This window comes from Curcuma longa, chromosome 6, assembly GCF_044706935.1.
Source record: "Curcuma longa cultivar G26 ecotype Majalengka, Jawa Barat chromosome 6, ITB_CL_G26_1.1, whole genome shotgun sequence".
Lineage (NCBI taxonomy): Eukaryota > Viridiplantae > Streptophyta > Magnoliopsida > Zingiberales > Zingiberaceae > Curcuma > Curcuma longa.
Genome location: NC_133866.1, coordinates 2410605 through 2433060, shown reverse-complemented (window position 1 = coordinate 2433060; position 22456 = coordinate 2410605). Strand labels below are relative to the sequence as shown.

At 44.2% G+C, this 22456-nt stretch overlaps 1 protein-coding gene and 1 pseudogene across 1 annotated transcript; both read right to left on the bottom strand.

The window, feature by feature from the left end:
- The window catches only part of LOC141831108 (uncharacterized), a 14616-nt pseudogene extending 6145 nt beyond the window's left edge, over positions 1-8471 (bottom strand).
- A 10410-nt stretch (positions 8472-18881) lies between these two features.
- Positions 18882-21456, bottom strand: LOC141831105 (uncharacterized). The gene is made up of 2 exons (XM_074718535.1): positions 20622-21456; positions 18882-20554 (listed from the first exon to the last, which is right to left on the bottom strand). The coding sequence occupies exons 1-2, from the start codon at positions 21454-21456 to the stop codon at positions 18882-18884; spliced, it is 2508 nt and encodes an 835-aa protein (XP_074574636.1).
- Positions 21457-22456: the final 1000 nt, after the last annotated feature.

Genomic DNA, 22456 nt, shown 5'->3' with positions numbered 1-22456 from the left:
CATAAAATATCCAACATGGAATTGATATATGTATATATCTATAATAACTCAAGAACATTCATAAGTTGTGTTTTGTTTTTCAGTTTAGGAGCTCAAAAAAAACTTGTACCTACCATGTGGAGGCACTAATGACATTCATATCCTTTCTTTCAGATGAAGAAGACGTTTGAACCATTTAGGCAAAGGAAAGAAGCAACAAGGATTGACATAACACGCATATATGGATTTTGTGTAAGAATGTGATTGCTCATGGGCTTTGTGTTTTCGAAATGAAGCATCGCATGTGGATGACGGAGACCTCTTTTACGAATTGTGTTGGATTTATCCGGCACCCTATCAAATTCATGGTCCGCTAAATGTGTTTATTTTTCTTTTTTTTGTTTAATTTAACATAGAAAAGGAATTAATTAATTTAAATTGTAAATCCAAAATTTTTGAAATTCTAACTCCTAACTACTATCTATGGTGTCGGTGTTTAAAAGGAGTTCTAAGTAAAATTTTCTAAGTTAAAATTTCAGGGAGAAAACCCGGTAAAAAGAAGCATCGTTTTAATCTCACATTGGATATTTCTTAAACCTTGTTAGCATTTATATACATAACTATGTCCACAAATATTTGCGATTTTCAAGGGCATTAGATAGTGGGCCTGTATTGGGCCATGAAATTAAAAGATCGTGTTTACCCACGTTTCTAACACAAGTGTGATTAATTTTTCATTCGAACATTATATTTTTTATAATTTAAGTGGTGTGTAGCTTGATTTAATTGTTATGTCTTTTCAATTTGAACGAAGGAGAGGCCATGCAACTCTTGCTCAATTCAACACCTTTTCTCTCTGTTTCCTTTCTTCTTTAATTTATTCAGAAACTTTTTGTTTCTTTTTAAGGTTTTCCCAATTCAAAGTTGAAATTTTTTATTGAATTCTTAGAGTGTTAGAGGATTGGATTCACCTACACATGAGTCAAGGCTTCAACTAAAAAACACATACAACGAAAATCGAGCATCAAAGTCATGTGAAACAGGATATATCTATTATTGCTAAAGGTTGGATTTGCTATGATAGATTTGTGATGACTTGTGTAGCCAACATACAAGGTAGATTTTTCGAGTGATTTTTAGGATCTACTAGGGTAGGTTGCTATAGATGCATTTATAAACTTAAGTTTCTTATTCTCATTCATACCCAACACTCTCTCATCTAATGCTAGGGACGGAGCCTGAGAGGATGGCGACGACCACCCTCTCCATCTCAATTTTTTAATATAAGAAATATAGGGGTAAATGAGGAGCTAATAAGGAGCAACAACACAACCACCCTCCTCCTTCAACATAAACACACATCTTTCACGCCCCCTCCTCTCCTCCAATATGAGATCCCTAGCTCCAAACTTGCCTAGTGCCCTTTGACTCCTTTTTGTTTTGTGCAATCAATTTCTAGGATTTTGATATTTATTTGAGCAATATATTTAATTAGAGTTTGTCAAGGTTGATCGAGTTGATAAGAGAATCCAAGCAAGTCAAGATTGGTTGAATGTTTGGAAGTAAGTTGGTGAGAAAATTCAAGCAGATCAAAGGTGATTGGATACTTAGTAAAAGTTCAAGCAAGACAAGATTAATTGGATGTCTGGCAAAAGAAAAGTTCAAGAAAGTCAAAATTGATCAGATACTTGGCAAGAAAAAAATCCGAGTAAGTCAAGGCTGATCGAATGTCTGATAAAGGGAAAGTACAGGCAGGTCAAAGATGATGTAATGTCTAGCAAGGTAAAATCCTAAGCAGATCAAGGGTAATCTTTAGTAAAAGGAAAAAACCTTAGAGGAGTGTGTGAAATCTTTAAAAAGTGAACTCCAAGTAAATAAGCCTAGTAGGTTAAAAAGGCTAAGAACTAAGCTTGTTTATATGCTTGGTATTTTGAAGGAATCAATCTTCCAGTTGATCAAAAAGGATTATACCGATTGACCGCTTGGGTCGGTCGATCGAATGTTCAGTTGGCAGACTGAATTGATGTGGCATCAGATAAGTGGAGTATGTTGCATGGCAGAAGATAAGATCGAAGGAGGATCGGTCGATCAAAAATAGATCTGATCAGCTTATTAAATAGGATGTTGATCCAATCGGTAAAAGAACCTAGACAGGGAATTAGCACGATTATGATCAATTGGCCATTACTGTTGATCAATTGACCAAAAAATAAATTTGAATAATATAAGATTTTGTTCAGTCGACCGAACAAGGCTTATCGATTGATCAAAAAAATCTTATAAAAGAACCTCGAGCCCAAGACTCAAATCATCAATTCAATCAATCTACTCTCAATTCTCTTAGCTCTATGCTCGAAAATGCTTTCAAAAGCTTTGTTTGTGTAATCGAGAAAGTGTTATAAGGAGTGCGCGACATTCAGAGGTTCCAAACCAGATCGCCACATTTGTTTGTATTCTTTATAATATGTGCTATTAAGTTCAATTATATTTGTTCTTGATTTTAATCAAAGATTGTAATAGATTTCTTTGCTACTGAAAGGTTTTTGAAAAGAAGAAAGAATAATGGATGATGTTCTGTATGTAGGTTTTGAATCTAGCACCTTGGAGGGTGTGAACCAAGTAAAATCGATAGTGTTCTTTGCTTCGTCTTTATATTTATATTGTATATGTTATTATTCAGCTGGGTAAACTAATCTAATAGACAAGGACAAATACAAAAGAAAAAGAAAAAGTATGAGCACTATTCACCCCTTCCTCTAGCATATTATTTGGTCCTACACCTTTCTCTAACCTTCAACACCTCTCTCTGCCCTACCTCTACTTTATCGTATCCTCATCTTTCCCTCGCTATTTGATGTGTGTAAATCATACAAAGTTTTTGGTCTCAATTAGTATACATTTATTATATTACATGAGCATATTTTACATAAACTCCTGCTTTTGTTTTTTCATCTTCTAGTTTGGATGACTACTCTTTATGTGTTTTATTGATAGAATGTGAAGATCTTGGCGTTGGAGTGTATTTGGAGGTGAAAAGTTGAAGGGACAACATTGCAGCATGATCCATGACCAGACTGTAGCAGCCAACATGGTTGTGAATCATCCATGAAGTCAACTTGCCTGCGGAGCATCAATCAAAGGGAGCAACAAGCACAACCATAGTGGCTATTGAGTAGAATAGAAGATCAAGTCAGAACTCACCACAACCTTCTCGTGGTGCATTCCTCGGTCGTGGAGCGTCAAAGACCGTGCTGCACTATTTTTAGAAAATTTTATTAAGCTTCCTCTTATTTTTAAGGAAAATTGTTTAGTCACCCTACTTTTTAAGAAATTATGTTAGGGCTTCCCTACTTCTTAAGAAACTCTGTCAAAGTTCTGAAACTATAAAAGGAAGCAAGGAGAGGCATCTACAAGGCATGCAAGGTTCTCATGACAGGAGACCCCAAAAGAGGTCGTTCACAAAGACATTAAAGGAGCTATTGTTTGGTTCTAATGCGAAAATCAGCATAAAATACAGCAGATGAGGAACACACCAGAGATCCATACGAATTCTGATTAATCATTTGTATAGAAAGATACATCTTGATGAGTAAAACCTTTATGGAACTAGAGAATGTAGTCGATCTGAGCCCAATTAATATGTTTTGTTGAGATGTATACCAGAATCCTAGCTATGTAAATGAACATTCTGAAATGAGAATCATATTTAGTCAAAATTTGCATTTAGTTTTTATGCAAGTGTCCATTTAATCTATATTGTAGATTAACATGGTGTGTGGAGTCACACACAGAAGACCATGTTATCAGTTCCTTATAGATTATAAACAGTGTTCACAATCTTCTCGAAGGATCATTGCCCACACAACGTTCGAGAAGGGGAGAGGGATACAGCAGAAGATCGAGAGGTCATCTACATCCTTCGCAATAGTCCGAAGAAAGGTATAATTTAATGTTTCCACGTTAATTAAATTATGCTTTTCATATTGGATCCTGTAAACCAAACACAAGAGCCCAATGATCTAAATGAGTCGATCAAACTTCGTTTGATCGACTATGAGGGCAACTTGAGATCGTTTCCGAGAAAATTTTTGTTCTGCAAGAATCTACCGGAATGGTTTTTCAAGACTTTCCCTTCATGTTTCACCGCTATGGTATCCACACGAGCACAGCGGTTGCCCGTCTCACGAGCACGATTGGAAAATCTTCTATAACATACATCGTAGTACTAACTAGTATATAAAGAGGAAACTAAATCCTAACTTTTAAGGTTGACACGATTTTATCAGATAAGATCATTTTTGAAAACTACTATCTCATATAATAAGATATTTTCTTTTTATTTTATTTTTATGCATATCTAATATGCAAATGAAATTATGAACGTGGATATAAAACCATGGTCTTTATTTGGTTTGAATTTACTCAAAATTTTAAACTCATATTAGATTAACCCATTAATTCAATATGTTTAAGATTCAATTAGAATAACTCATTAACCAATTTTAAACTTAAACTTAGGCCCAGTTGTCATACTAAGTGGGGACTTCGATTGTAATCCCAATAGCTACAACGTCAATGGCTTTATGAAATAGTTTTCCTTAATTTTAGTATTAGAGAGTATGTCGATGTTAAGTTGACGATTGATTTATGACATGTTTGATTCTTAATTCAATTTTAGCATGCTTCATGTATTCGCGTATGTTTACATGATCAAAGATTAAGTGATGGATTTCTTTGGGATAAACCGAGAGGTGAATCTTAATCTAGGATCTAGCATATAAGCGTACATTACATATGTTATGTTGGGGATAGTGCCCTCAAAGCATTGTAATTGGATTATGTTTTTTTTTAATAAAAGTGACATTTATTGTTGAACATATTTTGTTTTGAATATCATAGCAAAATCCTTAGTTTATTGGATGTAACCATAATTTAGTATATATAAGAGTTATATATACAAGAGGATTAAATTATGGATAATAAACTTAAATTAAGTCTGTGATGAAATTAATTAAAGTATGGGATCTTTAATTAAAACATCACTAATGCGGCCCATGAACATTTTGAATGTGACTGTCTTATCCGGACCGTCGATGTGGAGACATCTAGATGGGGGCATTTATATATAATGAGATTATGTAGGACTTGGACCGATTTAATTAGAAATTTCATAATAAATTCCGTTATACTATGAAATTCAAATTAAATCATAAAGATGATCATATATGAATAGATCTTAATCCTTAAGTAATTATAAACTCCTATTTATTTCTATGTAATTCTTAATTTGCTTGTTAAAGTTTGCAATTACGCATTCTCAACACTTGCATTTTAGATTTACATTTGAAATGAATGGCTGGGAATATAAATTTACAGATATGGAATCCATTCCTTCTTGCGGGAAGCAGAAAGATAATTCCCTCATTTGTTAATTCTGGAACTGAGTGTTGGGCCCAATCGATTTATAATGGAATTATAAATTGAACCACTCACTAGTGGATTAATGGTAAATGAGGTTTAAAAATAATTGGAGAGGTAAACGGAAAATTTCCTAGCTCCAATTATGAATTATCTATGGAGGATTAATCCGTATGTAATGATTATATCAATGGACGACTCTTTTCATAGAGTAAGATATTCTATAATAAAGAAGAGTGCAATTCCATATTTTTAGTGGAGTAATAATGGAATTAATAAATTGAATAAATTAATTAAAGAGTTTAATTATTTATCCAATTTATTGAAGCTTCTTATTATAGGTCCATGGTCCCCAGTACGCCTTCTTTATCAATGACGAATTAAAAATGCAATTTAGAAATCAAAGGTGAAGATGGAAATTTGTTTCCATAATTCCAACGGCTTGGAAATAAATTAAATATGAGATTTAATTAAAATTATAATTATGTGATAATTATAATTTATGAATTATTATGGTAATATCCAAAAGGATATTAATAATATCTTTAATATATTTGGAATATATTAAAAGGTAAATGAAGATCTTTTGATTTTATCGTGAAAAAACCAATTAAAAGGGAAAAAGGATTTTGGAAATCCTTGGAATAAATCGATAAAACAAAACGAAAAAAGGAAGAAGGAAAATCTTTGATTGATCTTTCTTTTAATAAAGGATCTTCTCTTGTTTTCCATAGCCACTCTCTCCCTATATATGTTTTCATGAGTTGGAAACAACGGAGTGTGAGAAAAATAATAGATTTCTGAGATTTGTGTTTTGGAGTGCCCACACACTACCATCAATTGAAGGATCGCACTGGAAGGTTGTGGTTTCTACGCACCCAGAATTTACGAACGAGGAAAACTACAAAGAGGTTAGTTTTCTAGAAAAGGTTTCCTTTTTATAAATTTAAATTCTTCATTGATTTATATTCATATGTGTTGATTAATAATTTGTGAAATTATATAATCGCTTCTGCTGTATTTCGATCCGGATCGAGAATTGATAATCTGTATCACCGGAATAGTTCCGGAGGCTCACCGTTTTTCCTACATGTTAAAGATTAGTGGATGGACCGACAGGTAAACTCTAATATCAGAACTATAGAATTGAACTTGAGAGTTTAATAATGAAAGTGGTTCAAACTCTCACAAAGGTAAACATTGGTTGTCACAGAATATAAAGAATCTATCCTTATTCAACTACCAAGAAAGTAGAAATCATGTTAGGATAGATACATCAGTGGATTTTTTTCTCTCTTATAGACACATCGATTATCTTAGGATAAACCATCTTCAAGTATATCTAACATTGAGATAAGAGAGAGAATCATAGCTAAATTATCAGCAGTCATCATGGTGAAATCAAAGTCCTAGAATTGCCTCAAAGAATTAGTTTTCTCATTTCTTTTTATAAAGTCTTCTTAGTTTGCTTTTACAATAATTCTCTCAATTTATTCTAGCTAGATTGCCTATTTTGCATGTAAATTGGTAGTTGATATGCAATCCCAGAGGATGATCATTTTATTATTTGACGATGATCACATACACTTGTGGTTCACATACATCTTTCTGCAAATATTTTTGAATACCAATAGAAAGCAAGTTTTGAAAAAGAATATAACAATCATGAGTTTTAAGTTTGTGCAACCTCCCTTCATTTTTGATCAATTGCCGAGAAATATTTATTACATAACCATCTTAAAACCACATATATTTTAGCCACTTAAAAAAATCCTTATGATCATCAAGTTTCAAATTGTATTTGGCTAACCAGAAATCATTTCATACGCAGGAAAGTCATGAATGGTCCATAAAACAATAGCACAAAGATTAAAATACTCTCTAGTGGATGAATCTAGTGTCATAATCTCATCATGTCATAACTCTTTTAGCTCTTCAATTAACGGTTCTAGAAAGATATCATTGTTTTTCCCAAGTGATCTTGGATCAAGAATAAGGAGTGTCATCAATGTGTAAGCTTGTTTCATCATGTGCCAAGGAGCCATGTTGTATTGGACAAGAATCACAAGCTAGATGTTGTATGAATTGGACAACATCCCAAATGGGTTAAACCCTTTCTTCAGTAAAAAGTGAAATTCATCACTCTAGCAGCCCCATACGGTTGACCCTATGACCATATGTGAAGAGGTAAAAATCGAATATTTCTTGATTTTGAAACAAAAGTTGGATACATTTTATCAAATTCTTTCCATGCACTCGCATCAATAGAGTTTCAACTTGTTTCTCCTTATACCAATGCATTCCAATAGATATATCTTTATGCAAATAAAATCTTTGCAATAGTGGCTTCAAAGGGAAGTGTCTAACAACAACAGTTGTAGGTACTTTTGAATTTTCTTTATTATTTAGAATGTAATGTGACTTCCTGTATATTGGACATTTTTTCAAGATTTGCACACTCTTTTCTAAATAATTTACATCCATTTTCACATGCATGTATTGTCTCATATATCATCTCAACATTTGAAGTATCTTCTCTGTAGCATAATAAGACTTCGGGACATAATTAGGGCGTGGAAGGCAACTTTAATGAAACTTTAATAGCATATCAAAGGAACGATTAGACCAACAATTGAGTACTTTAATTTGTATTAAGTTTACCAAGCACCTTATTTGCTCTCGAATACAAATCTTGGTTGGCTTATTCAAACAATGGTTTAAATAGCTCAGATGTTGCATTATTATTACCATTGTCTATGTCAATTTGTCGGCTCTCTTGCATAACTCATTATAAGTCAAGTAACTTGTTCGACATGTCAACAAATTTGGATCCTCAATTCCAAAGAAGTCAAAAAGACAAATATAGCTTCAAATGTCATATTTTGTTTGCATTTCTCAAAATTCAGCAATTTTTTTTTTGGTTTCACACTATTAAGCAACAAAGTTACATGAAACAACATACAAAGTGTAGCCAATATTTTAAAAAGGAGTCATTTTGTTACCACAACAATGGCCAACCTACGATCCTCCTTTGGCCCTAGCATTTGATCAGCTATAACTGCAGCTGCCGGCATGCCCTTCTAATATCAGTGAAAGGAAATACACGCCACGGTCCCAACAAAGTCGACTAAAACAAGTCATGATCCCACCACTCCCCTCACACCACCATAGCTTAGGTGGAGTCTTGAGATTGAGCTAAGCTTTAAACTATAACTCAAGATAGAGCAAAGAGGGAGCAAACTCTTACTACTCTCAGTAAGGTAAGTAGTATTTCTATTAATCAATATTTAGATGTTATCTCTTCTTTTTTTTTGTGTATGTCTTTAGAAAAACTTACAAGGAAATGCATGCATTTAAAAAACGTTGTAGGAATTTTAGAAAATCAATTAGATGATCTATCAGTTCTACGTTATTTGAAAATTAAAGAAATTGAAAAAAAAATTAAATGATCCTTAAGCAATTTACTATTAGCTCCAAACACTTAATATGATTATTGGAAGTCAAAGGCTAAATTACAATAAAAAAAATTATGCTATAAAGAAAAAAAATATACCATTCTATTATTGAACATGGCCAGAATAAAATTGAAACAATGAATAAAAATAGGTTCCAAAGAGTCTTTTGATGATTCCAATTGGATCAAACGTTTATTTGTTGTCTATATCATTCACTAGTTTTTAGACTACTTGGAAAAATCAATTGTATGAAATATTTCAGTAAAAAGGTAGAATCCATCACCTCAACAGCCTCATACAGTTGATCCCACAATTATATGTGATGAGATAAATCGAAAAGTTGCAGTTGGTCACTACGGAGATGACATTAGTTCGACTTTGCCAAATATATGAAGCATTGATTACTATACATGATGGTTGATATAGCTTTACGTTGTTTTCTTGTTTTATTAAATTGCATGTTCACCTAGAAGATAGGAATTAATATTTTCTTAATCACAGTAAGAACTTCATGTTAGCTTTGTTTGTGTGCTAAGAAACTTAGAAAATAAGTGAAATATTAAGGTTTGATATTTTTGTTCACAATATCATTTTGATGTATTTTTTTAGTCAAAATTATCAAAATTCATATTGACTAATCATGGAGGGCAAATATTTTGTACTTTTGACTCATAAAACATGGTTGAAAATTTTGGACAAATCAACAAAATCAATAGTTGGTCAAATATGTCATATCATTTGTGTACTATACTTGTTTTAAAAAATATAATGCTTTGAAAAATGAAACTATTGAAGTTTTGACATATTTCACAATCATCTATCAAATTAATAATTCATAATATTTCCTCAAGAAAATAAACATTTGATAAATATCCTTAAAACAAATATTTTATAAAATTTTTGAGAATTTTAAAATTTTATATGAGACTATTAAAGTTTTTAGAAACAAAAATAAGATGACTATCATAATTATTAGTTGCCTGTCATTTAGTTCAATCAACTATTCTAAACAAAAAGTCGATTATATCAAAATAGAAAGTTTAAAATGGCCTATTATAATTTTTTAAAAATAAAATTGAAACAAAAGTGTGCATCATCTTTTAAACTTATATGTAATTATGGTTTGATATTTCTACTTCATATTTTTATAAATTAAGACTGATTAAATGTGTCTAAATTCAAATTATCATTTTTCATATGTGACAAAGGAAGACAAAGAAACGTTCAAGCCAGTAAATCTTGTCTCCTATTAGTTAAATCTTGTCTCCTATTAGTAAAACTCTAGCTTGAGGGGAGTTTAGAAATAGGGGTGTCAAATTTATTAATTCATGATTTCTATATTTTCCTAAGTTATAAAAGCTTGTCAAGTATTAAAAAAAAGGAAAGATTATTAATACAATCACATTCTAAGTGATCAAATTTGACCAATATATTTTGATGTATTTAGCAAAGAGTTTTAAGTTAGATTTTTGCCTGTGTTATTAATGTGTATGAAGTTTATAGAGACTTGGTGTATATACATGAAGTTCACATAGCTTGTGACACAATGAGGTTGAGTTGATATTCATGGCCAAGATGTATATCCAAAGGATATACACTACAATTTGAGAAAGGATGATATTAGACATCCAAAGGATAACAGGATGAGGAGATTAAAATTGGTTTAACAACTATGATGGAAATTTGCAAGAGGTAGTGTTCCGGTTGAGAAGAGCGTCTGGACAAGTCACCGGACTTTCATCGGAGCGGGCGTGAAACAGGAAGAGGGGTCTGGCGCGCTGCTAGATCTTGGACCTGGGAACACAGCAAAAGTGAGTAGGAAGGCCAGGGGGTGCCCCGGCGCGACCACTCCGACGCTCAAGTTAAGAATAGCGGGAGGAGGAAGGAGATGAACAATAAAGGACTTGAGCGTGGAAAAGCGTAGAAGAAGAAGAGAAAAACTTACCTACTGAAGAGGAAGTGGTATTTTTAAGGAGAGATGAGCGTGTACACCTGTCACATCATCATTTAAGGAATATCACATCAAGATTAATGAAGTGTCAGGAACAATCGAGTTCCCTATCCCATCGCCGGTAAGTAGCCATCTTGTCATGGACCACGCGAGTGTCAGAGGGATGGCGATAATAAAGGGAGGTGTGGACTTGTCAGAAGTCGTGATGGGATATGCCGAGGCACTGTAGGGCGCTTTGTCGATTCGGCTTGATAAGAGGTCTGCACGGCGAGGGCGGTGGTCGCCTGGCGATCCGGGCACTGAATGCCCTCATTCAGCGCTACAGCCGAATGGGAGTGTAACCGAATGGAAGTGTGGACGAATGGGTGATTCGGCTACTGAGCGGATCGAATGGGTGATTCGGCCACTGAGCGGACCGAATGGGCGATTCAGCTATTGAGCAGACCGAATGGGTGATTCGGCCACTGTGCAGACCGAATGGGCGATTCGGCTACTGAGCAGACCGAGTGAACGAGTGATTCGGCTCCATGCGATTTGGCAGCTTATTCGCTCCGAACCGAATGGGGTATCAGTCGATGGCTTCTTTGAGCGAGTAGAGAGAAGGGACTTGGTCAATCAAGTCTGCAGGTGTGGCTGACTGGGCCTTTGGGCGAGACCAGGATCGGACTCGAGTCGAACTAGGCCCCTATGAGTTATTTTCGTAACATATAAGCCTCCCCGCTAGTCTAGTCGAAGGGAGCATAAGTCGGACTGACTAGACCGAGTCGCTCTCGAGTCTGATCTGAATCAAAGTCTGGTTCAGTGAACTAGATGGTTGTGTAGCTATGCCAAGTGGAGAAGTGATAATCAGCGAAGGACATGTGGCAGTGTATCATTTGCCACGTCATTCACACGGTATGGCGGTGAGCACGCGTGGAGAGAGGCGAATGTCTTTTCCGCGTCCGTTCGAGTCCTAGTCCGCATCGGAGTCCGGTCTAGGGAGCCACGCCAGCTGTTTGGTCGTGATCAAAGACGAGGCGGTATCCCCAGAGGACACGTGGGCATGCACCTTTCGACACGTCAGCTTCAAGGCGTGGCGGCAAGCACGCGCGCGCATTAAGGTAAACGTCATTTCCAAGAGAAGCATTTAATGAAGCGAGCTTATTGATGGGATTTTTGAATCTCCATCATGACGCGATCGAATATTCTCGGGGAATCGTGCTTATCGGGCAGTCGACGGCTGATAGGGTGTCGGTATATAAGCGGCGAGAGGCGGCTGTGTCCTTATCCGCGAGAGCTATTTGTTGTTCGTGCATGTTGCTGTCGCCGTCCACTACAACCTTTGTTTACTGCTTTTCTTCTCCGGCAATCTTTGTGTAAGCCCTGTTCTTCTTTCTTTCCTTTTTGCATCTTGCATTCTCTAGTGTCCTTCTCGTAGGTCGTAGGTTGTTAGAAATGTCGGGGTCGGAGTCTGAAGATTTGTGGTTTGAGTCCATGTCGTCGATTTTTGACGAGGAGGCTAAGGCGGCAGTGAAGCTCCGGTACCAAATTCCTCGTGAGTATAAAATTAGGGTCCCGAAGAGTCATGACAGACCACATCTTCCTCCTTCGGGCTATCAAACTATTTTCCAAGGTCAGCTGGAGGGGGGCTCCGATTTCCCATCCCGGAGATCTTCCTTAGGATCGCGGGGTATTTCGGGGTCCCGGTGAACCAACTAGCCCCTAACTCCTTTCGCCTCCTCTGTTGTGTCTGTCTGGTGTTTAAGGTGTATGGGATCCCACTGAATCCCACCGTGTTCCATTATTTCTTCTACTTGAAGAAGAAGGAAGACGGGGTCTTTTACCTCAATGCCCGAGACGGACATAACTTCTTAGAGAAGTACCCATCTTCGCTCAAGTATTGGAAGACGAGGTTCTTCTTTGTGAGGATCCCAAGTTCCCTACGTATTACCGAGTGGCAGCCAGAACTTCCCCTTCCTCCGCGTTTGAGAGACTACAAGTCGGAGACGACTTACAAGATGGCGAACGAGTCCCTCGCAGGTCTGAAGTTTCATGTTGACTGGCTGGTCGGCGAGGAAGGGTTGCTATATCGGGCAGGCTTAAGCCCGATAGCCGCGGAGCTGTCTCAGCCACTCGGTAAGAAATCATACTACTGCCTTAGCATATTAATGGCTAATTTTATGCGTGTCCCGGATTTGTGCAGAGGATCTCTTGATGGCCGCATCGATGAACAAGTTCTTGAAGTGGGACTGAGCGTCCTTCAAGAAATTGGTGACGCCCAGCCCTTCTGAGGAGAATCCTGCAACCACGGCCTCACCCGGCAGCCATTCGGTCGCGGCAGGATCCGAGACGAGGTCCCAATCGGCTGTACCATCTAGCCGAGCCGCCAAGCGGCCCTGAGCGGAGGAGTCACGTGAGCGGGCTCCCAAGACCAAGGCGCTGACAATCAAAGAGCCTTCTAACGAACCAGCGTCCAGAAAGCGCCCTCCGGTAGTCGAGGAGGGCAAGCTGAAGAAGAAGGTCAGGCCCGAACCGCCTGCCAAGCCTAAGAAGAAGAAGCGGCCAAGTCCCGCGGAGGCGCCTAAGGCCACGCTCGGCACCGAGTCGAGCAAGCAAGCGGAGGCGCGAACGGTAGCGCGGGCGTCCCAGGAGCATGCCGAATTGACAGCGCAATCTGTGGCCGGATCTGCTGAGGATTCGGCGGTGCCAACGGGTGAACCGATCTCAGCGGCTGTGGAATTGGTCATAGTGCCGGTTAATGAACCAACTTTGGTCGCGACGGCGGTCTTGTCTAAATCGGCGCTAGAGGAATCGAGGCCGGCGCCCTCAGAGCCGATATTTGAAAGAAGGGCGCCAGCGGTAGATTTGGATGAGGAGCCCGCGACGGCTCCCTTGGCAAATTTCGCTGGCGGGGCACGGAGGGAGGCGCCCGGGGAAGTCGCAAGCGAGGGGCCGAGGGTATCCCCTTCGGTCATCATGCTGGCGTCTGATCAGGTCCCCGCTGCGGTCCCAAGTCCGGCGCAGAGGGGGCTACCCCTCCTACTACCGGGCAGGCTTCGCCTCGCCCTATTCTTTATCCAGCGGCCGTCTGTCCCTCCGGATCGGCAGGGATTTTCCCGGGAGGTCGATTTCCTCCAGTTGATGTTCGGTTGTCCTCAGTCCCGACGGATGCTCCATTCAGGCGGGAGGAGCTTAACGACATCATCGACCGCACTCGAGAGCTTCGGGGTTCTTCTCACTACGCCCCACTGACACTGTCAGATATGACAAGTTGCAATGCCTTCAACCTGGTTCGGGTAAGTCTCCTCAAATTCTTGTTTTCTGACTCACAATAGATTAATCAACTTTGTGAATGTGAAGTAGGTCCTGGCCGAACACATGGAGATACACCCACCGACTGCCCAGCCTCTTTGTCCATCAATTCCAATCCTTGGAGGGGCAGGTGGCCGAACTGAAGGCCAAGGAGTATGACTTGGTCAAGGAGCTCCAAGTGGCTTGGTCGGTGGCCAACCAACACCAACATCAGGCTAGTTTGGCTAGGGCACAACAACTCATCGCCGAAGATAGGGCAGCGAAAACCTGGAGCGGGAACTGCAAGAAGTTCGGACCCAAGAGCAGGAGGTCCATGAAGAGTTGCAGCAGAAGAAGGACCAGCTGGTTAGTCAAGGCAACCGGCTGGCCAAGCAGGACGAAGAGATAAGATATTTGAAGGACTAGCTGGATCAACAATGCGCCGACTTGGACTTCGCGTGTGACAAGTCCAAGGGGCTGAAGGAGCAGGTCACCAAGCTAACTGAGGAGTCAGCCAAGCTGAAGAAGCAAGTGGCCGACCTGACCGAGGCAGCCAAAGTGGTCGAAGGCGTCTCGACTGACGCGCGCAACGAACTCGCCGCCTACAAGATCGGCGAGGAAGACCAAGTCAAGGCAGCCAAGGAGGCTTGGCTGAAATCCAAGGAATTCAACGACCAATTTCTGAAGAGGGCAGCCAGGATGCTCCAGTTCGGCTTCGAGGGTGTGTTGAGGCAGCTTCAGTCGGCGGGCGTGGACATCCCCGACGAGGCACTAGACCAGTTGGACATCAAGAAGGTGTGGGCGGAGCTATCCAAGTCGGACCGAACGGCTTCCGATGTTGTGAAGAAGCCTTCGTCCGGCAAGGGGAAAGGGAAAAGAAAGTGAATGTAATCAGCTTCGGCTCTCCCCTTGTAATTTTTTGACATCCAATGAAACTCCTGTTGGCTTTCTTTTGCTTTTCTCTTTTCCTTGTTTGTGTGACTTGCCTGGATCGGAGGAGTGTGAGCGTTGAGCCTTCGGAAGAAGGAAGTGAGGCTAGCCTTAGGGGGAACCGCGAGAGAACTAAGTCCCTGCCGGACATGGTGAAGGTGTTCAGTCCGAGACTGCGTCGCTCAAGTATTCGGATTCGACTGTGCTTGTTGCATGGGGTGCGTCGGTGAGTTATAGGCGGTTCGTCTGCGCAGCTCATAGACCAAGTGTCTATCAATCTGGCGATCGCTGGACCGTTCATTAGTCGTCCAGCGATTTTAACAATTTGATGTAGTGCTTGGTGAGCGGGGAGACAAGAGATGGCGCGGCTCCCTTCCTTAGCGCGTCCCAATGTCCGGGGGTTCAAGCTTTCGTCTTGTTGTACAGGGAGGCGGACATGAGTGGTGGCTACGGCAACTCGAACTCGTGCTTGGTTGTGAGGCATATCCAGCTCCGTCGTACCCATGCTGAGGGAGTTCAGTTGCTGGCGGTGCAGGTCCAAGACATCAAGGGCTCGATCCACGACTATGTCCGAGTCGGGAGACTAGTGTCGATGGCGTAGGTCCGAGACCTAAGTTGGCTCGATCCGCGACTATGTCCGAGTCGGGAGAGTATTGTCGATGGCGTAGGTCTAAGACCTAAGTTGGCTCAATCCACGACTATGTCCGAGTCGGGAGAGTATTGTCGATGGCGTAGGTCCGAGACCTAAGTTGGCTCAATCCGCGACTATGTCCGAGTCGGGAGAGTATTGTTGATGGCGTAGGTTCGAGACCTAAGTTGGCTCAATCCGCGACTATGTCCGAGTCGGGAGAGTATTGTCGATGGCGTAGGTCCGAGACCTAAGTTGGCTCGATCCGCGACTATGTCCGAGTCGGGAGAGTATTGTCGATGGCGTAGGTCCGAGACCTAAGTTGGCTCGATCCGCGACTATGTCCGAGTCGGGAGAGTATTGTCGATGGCGTAGGTCCGAGACCTAAGTTGGCTCAATCCGCGACTATGTCCGAGTCGGGAGAGTATTGGAGAATGGCTGAAAAGCCTTGATACCCGGAGGAGGCCCTGCGATAGTGTCATTGTTATTCAAGTATAGGAAATACAAAAGGACATACAGTGACACTTGATGCTCTGGGGCGCTAAGTGCGGTAAGGCCGAAGATGCGTGGCGTTCCACGGTCTAGTCAAGTCTTTGCCGTCCGAATCGGCTAGGTAGTAGGCACCGGCGCTTGTCTTCTTGATCACCCAGTAAGGGCCTTCCCATGGTGGTTCGAGCTTGCCCACGTCGCCTGCCGGCTTCACCTTCTTCCACACCAAGTCGCCTACTTGAAACGATCTGGGGATCACTCGCCGGTTGTAGGTGGCGCACATCCTTTGACGGTAGGTTGTAAGTCGAGCGGCGGCTCGGTCTCTGTCTTCTGTGACGAGGTCCAGCTCCATCTTTCGGCGCTCCTCGTTGTCCTCGTCGTAGAGCCGTCTCCGATCTGATTGCACTCCGACTTCCATTGGCACGACGACCTCCCCTCCATACACCAAGTGGAATGGTGTCATGCCGGTGCTCTCCCTCGGCGTGGTTCGGTAAGACCAAAGTACGCAGGGTAGTTCTTCCACCCAGCTGCCTCCTTCGTGATCCAGCTTAGTCTTCAAACCGCGTAATATCTCCCGGTTGGTGACTTCGGCTTGCCCATTGGCCTGTGGGTAGGCTACTGAAGTGAATGCCTGCTGGATGCCGAGCCCCTTACACCATGCTTGGATCTTCTTTCCTTGGAACTGGCGGCCGTTGTCGGAGACTAACCGTTGGGGAATACCATACCGGCAGATAATGCTCTTCCACAGGAATTTGATGACGGCTTCTTCGGTAATTCGGGCGAGGGCTTCGGCTTCGACCCATTTGGAGAAATAGTCAACGGCGACGAGGAGGAACTTCTTCTGTTGCGGCCCAGTCGGGAAGGGTCCCACGATATCCATGCCCCATTGGTCGAAAGGGCACGAAGTAGTGGAAGCCTTCAATAGATCCGTCGGTCGCCGTGAGAAGACTTGGTACTTTTGGCAGTGAAGGCAGGTGGAGACCATCTTCGCCGAATCAGCTTGGAGAGTTGGCCAAAAATAGCCAGCTAGTAAGATCTTCCGGGCAAGCGATCTTCCCCCTGGGTGATTACCGCAGCATCCTTGATGCGCCTCCCGCAAGACATATTCAGCGTCCTCTGGCCCCAAACACTTCAGAAGAGGACGGGAGAACGCACGCCGGTATAGCTGATCTCCCACAAGTGTAAATTGGGCCGCGCGTCTTCGGAGTATCTTTGCCTGATCCGGATCGGCTGGTGTTGCGCCTGTTTGGAGGAAGTTCAGGAGTGGGCCTCTCCAGTCGTCCAATTCTGCCGCCGGCTCGGATTGGTCGATTTGAGCTATGAAGGCAACCTGAGTGATCGGTCCTTCATCCATCCATTCTGCCACAGAGCTGGCCAGTCGGGCCAATTCATCTGCTTTAATATTCTCTGTCCGGGGAATCTTCTGGAGAGAAACTTCCTTGAACTCCGCCTTTAGTTTTGTGAAGGCCTCAGCATATCGGCGAAGTCGATCGTTGCGGACTTCATAATTCCCCTCCACTTGTTGCGCCACCAGTTGAGAGTCGGAATGCAGATGTACCCGGGCAGCTCCCATCCGCTTGGCTGCCTGAAGACCAGCGAGCACGGCTTCATATTCGGCTTCATTGTTGGAGGCTCGAAAACTTAATCTGATGGAGAGTCGAATTTCTTCCTCCTGGGGAGAGATCAATACGACCCCGACTCCGCTCCCTTGCCGGTTGGAAGAACCATCCACATATATTTTCCATATCTCCTCCGTCTCGCCTTCAGGTATCTCGGTGAGGAAGTCGGCTAAGGCCTGAGCTTTGATCGCCGTTCGGGGTTGATACTGGATGTCGTACTCTCCGAGTTCCACTGTCCATTTGATGAGCCGCCCGGAGATTTTCGGCTGTGTGAGCAGTCGGCCCAGGTTGCTGTTGGTCATGACTGTGACCGGATGAGATAAGAAGTAGGGGCGCAGCTTCCGTACAGACAAGACAAGCATCCACGCCAGCTTTTCAAGGTTGGAGTATCTAGTCTCTGCATCTTTGAAAAGGTGACTAGAGAAATAAATGGGTTGCTGAGACTGACCTTCCTGTTTGACCAGGACAGAGCTAGCGGCGGAGTTGGAAGCGGATAGGTACATCCATAACGGCTCGCCTGGAGAAGGCTTGGCGAGCCGGGGAAGCTGAGACAGGTATTCTTTAAGTTCTGAGAAGGCCTTGTCGCAGTCTTCGTTCCACTCAAACTTCTGCGCCTTCTTCAACACCTTGAAGAAGGGAAGACTGCGCTCTGCCGATCTGGAGATGAATCGGGACAATGCATTGATCCGGCCAACCAACTTTTGTGCTTCTCTGAGATTGCGTGGCGGAGACATCTGAGATAATGCTTGCACTTTGTCCGGATTGGCTTCGATCCCCTTCTCGGTTACTATGTAACCGAGAACTTCCCCACGCGGACTCTGAATAGGCACTTGGCCGGATTCAGCTTAAGGTCGTATCGGCGCAAGGTGTTGCAGGTTTCTTCTATGTCAGCGATGAGAGAGCCTCCCCGCTCTGACTTAATCAGTATGTCATCCACGTACACTTCAATATTACGGCCTTGTTGGTGGTGGAAGATTTTATCCATCAGCCGTTGATAAGTGGCTCCTGCGTTCTTTAGTCCGAATGACATAACAGTATAACAAAAAGTTCCATCTGCTGTTATAAAACTGACCTTATCTTGGTCGTCTACAGAAAGAGGGATTTGATGATACCCCTGATAAGCATCAAGCATACATATATATTCACATCCGGAGGTTGAGTCGACCAGCTGATCGATCCTCGGGTAGCGGGTAGCAGTCCTTCGGGCAGGCCTTGTTCAAGTCTCGAAAATCCACGCATACCCGCCACTTGTTGCCTGGCTTCGGCACCAACACTACATTAGATAGCCATGTAGGAAAGTGCACCTCCTTGATGTGTCCGGCTTTCAGCAGCTTCTGCACCTCCTCTCGGATTACTTTGTTCTGCTCTGGGCCGAAGTGTCGTCGCTTCTGCTTGATGGGGCGAGCTCCTGGGAGGACATTAAGGCGGTGGACGGCGACAGAAGGGGAAACTCCCGTGAGATCGGTCGGAGTCCAAGCGAAGACGTCTTGATTTCGGAGGAGGCAGGCGGCAAGTTCTAGCTTTAGCTCGGCGGGCAATTCGGCGGCTACTTGGACGGTTGTCTCAGGGCGGTCGGGGCAGACTTGCAACAACTCCTTCTCGGCTGAAGTGCGGGGATTCGACACTTCTTGAACCGCGTGCACTTCTGCTCCTTGGGTCCGCCGAGCCTTTCTGGCCTCGGTCCGGACCGCATCTACATAGCAACGCCGCGCGGTCACCTGGTTACCTCGCGCTTCGCCGACTAAGTCTCCCACCGGGAACTTGATCTTCTGATGGTACATGGAGACGACGGTCGAAAAGGCGCTGAGTGTTGGCCGGCCCAGTATCACATTGTAGGAAGAGGGCGCATCCACTATAGTGAAGAAGGAGTACCGCGTCCTCCGAGCTGGTTCCTCGCCGAGGGAGATGGCGAGGCGGATTTGTCCAAGGGGGCGCACTTCGTTCCCCGTGAAGCCATACAAGGAGGTGGCCATCGGCTCCAGATCAGCTTCATCGATTTGCATCTGATCAAAGGCCTTCTTGAAGATGATGTTGACGGAGCTGCCGGTGTCGACGAACACTCGGGAGATGTCATAGTTGGCGATGGTAGCTTTTATGACCAGAGCGTCGTCATGGGGGGTTTCCACTCCCTCCAAGTCTTGCGGTCCAAAACCCATGGTGGGGCCGTTCCCTCTGCTGCCTCCACCAACACCGCACACTTCTAACTGCCGGCTGTGGGCCTTTCTGGCCCGGTTGGAGTCTCCATCCGTAGCGCCTCCCGTAATCATAAGAATGCTGCCTCGGGGGGCGTTGTCCTGATTGCCGGCTCGGGGGTCGCGAGGGCAGGGTCCCTGACTGCGGTCACCTTCATTCAGAGTGGGGGGAGTTAGCTCCCTTGGAGAGCGGTGGCGCTTGTAAGCGGCTCGAGGAGAGCGCGGCGGGGGTGGCGGAGTTGCCTGATTATTGATCTCCCTCCGAGGCTGGGGGGCAGGTGCAGCCCTCCTAGTGCGTTGTTCTTCTGCCTCCCGGAGGACTCGGGCATACTGATGGCAATCCCGAGTGTCGTGACTCCGCGTCCGATGATATGCGCAGAAACGGGGCAACCACCGTGAAGGCCCCGAAGGCTGAGTGGGTCGGGAGTCCACTGCTTGTATGGCACGAGGGCCAGATTCTGGTATGATCGGACGCTCCGGCTCCGGCCTCCGGAGTAGTTGAGGTAAAGGGCGGCGTTCATTTCGAATGGCCGGAGCAGGCTGCCGATTTGGACCTCCGTGAGGGTGGGAGTCAGAGTCTATGCGCCGAGCCGATTGAGCTTCCTCCACGTGTATGTATTTATCTGCTCGAGTCAGCAGCATGTCGAAGTTTTCTTGGAGGCTTCTTGATGAGGGATCGGAAGAAGTCACCCTCGATAAGTCCTTGGGAGAAGGCGCTGACGAGGACCTCCGATGGAGCGGCCGGGACCTCTTGTGCCCCCTGATTGAATCGGCGCACATACTCCTTAAGCGATTCTTTGGACTTCTGTTTGATGGAGAAGAGGTCCATAACGGTCTTCCGGTACGTCCGGCTAGTGGCGAAGTGCCTTAGAAAGGCGCTCCTGAAGTCATTGAAGGAGCAGATGGACGCCGGAGGGAGATGGTTGAACCAACGGAGTGCCGAGCCGGCCAAAGTAGTAAGAAAGACCCGGCACTTGATGGCATCTGTGTACTGGTGCAACAGGGCTGCATTCTCAAATCGACCCAGATGATCCTCCGGATCAGCTGCTCCAGTGTAGTCAGAGAGTTGGGGAGCTCGAAAGTGGCGAGGGAGCTCCTCCTCTAAGATCCAAGGGGCGAAGGGAGACTTGTGGGAACTGCTGCCCTCGACCAGGATACGGGCCCTTGCCACGTGCGGGATGACGGGGTGGAGTCCGGGCCACTGCAGATTCCACGGACATTCCGCCATAATCTTCGAGGATGTAAGGCCGGGCCTGGCCCTGGGCCTGATGGGCCGGGGCCTGGCCTGGGCCTGGTGGGGCCTGGGCCTGAGGGGCCTGGGCCTGATGGGCCTCCGCAGGTTCAAACAACCGTGCGGTACCGGCGCCGGTGGAGCTTCAGCAGAAAAGGAGGGAGGTCGTGACAGGGCGACCGGCGCCTGCGGCTGCTGTCTGGAGATCGCTAGGACGGCGGCGGCCACCGCCTTGTCAAAATCTTCCTGTGTCATGGTGAGGAGGCGAGGTTGATGAGAGTTGTCCGTCGGCATCTCAAATCCGGACGCTGATGTTCCCACAGACGGCGCCAAAATATGTTCCGGTTGAGAAGAGCGTCTGGACACATCACCGGACCTTCCTCGTCGTCGGGGTGGAACAGGAAGATGGGCTGAGTGCGATAAGACCTCTTCGGGACCTGGAACACAGCAAGCGTGAGTAGGAAGGCCAGGGGGTGCCCTGGCGCGACCACTCCGACGCTCAAGTCAAGAACAGCGGGAGGAGGAAGAAGATGAACAGTAAGTGACTTGAGCGTAGGAAGAGAGTAGAGAAGAAGGGAAGAACTCACCTGCTCAGGAGGGAGTGGTCGTTTTAAGGAGAGATGAGCGTGTATACCTGTCACATCATCATTTAAGGAATATCCCATCAAGATTAATGAGGTGTCAGGAACAATCGAGTTCCCTGTCCCATCGCCGGTAAGTAGCCATCTTGTCATGGCCCATGCGGGTGTCAGAGGGATGGCGGTAATAAATGGAGGTGTGGGCTTGTCAGAAGTCATGATGGGATATGCCAGGGCACTGTAGGGTGCTTCGTCGATTCGGCTTGATAAGAGGTCCGCACGGCTAGGGCGGTGGTTGCCTGGCGATCCGGGCACTGAATGCCCCCATTCGGCGCTACAGCCGAATGGGGATGTAACCGAATGGAAGTGCATGGACGAATGGGTGATTCGGCTACTGAGTGGACCGAATGGGAACGATTCGGCCACTGAGCGGACCGAATGGGCGATTCGGCCACTGAGCGGACCGAGTGGGCGATTCGCTTGGGCACATTGCATTTTGAATCTCTTGTCTAGTATCCCATGCTGTTAGCTTAAACAAAGGCAGTGACCCCGGGAACTGTAACCCGGCTTGCTCGTATAAGGCTTGCATAAAATAAAGTAAGACTAAGGCACTTTCCTAAAAAATTTATCTAAGCTTACCTATTTGCCACGGAACTGGCGGCTTTAGGGGAACTTGCTATTACCATTCGAAACGAAATAGGATATGCTATAACTGG

Coding starts and splice junctions, on each gene's coding strand:
- LOC141831105 (XM_074718535.1), bottom strand. CDS start 21,456: ATGCCGACGGACAACTCTCATCAACCTCGCCTCCTCACCATGACACAG. Junction 20,555..20,621: donor CTCCCAAGGACTTATCGAGG/GTGACTTCTTCC, acceptor TGACTCGAGCAG/ATAAATACATACACGTGGAG.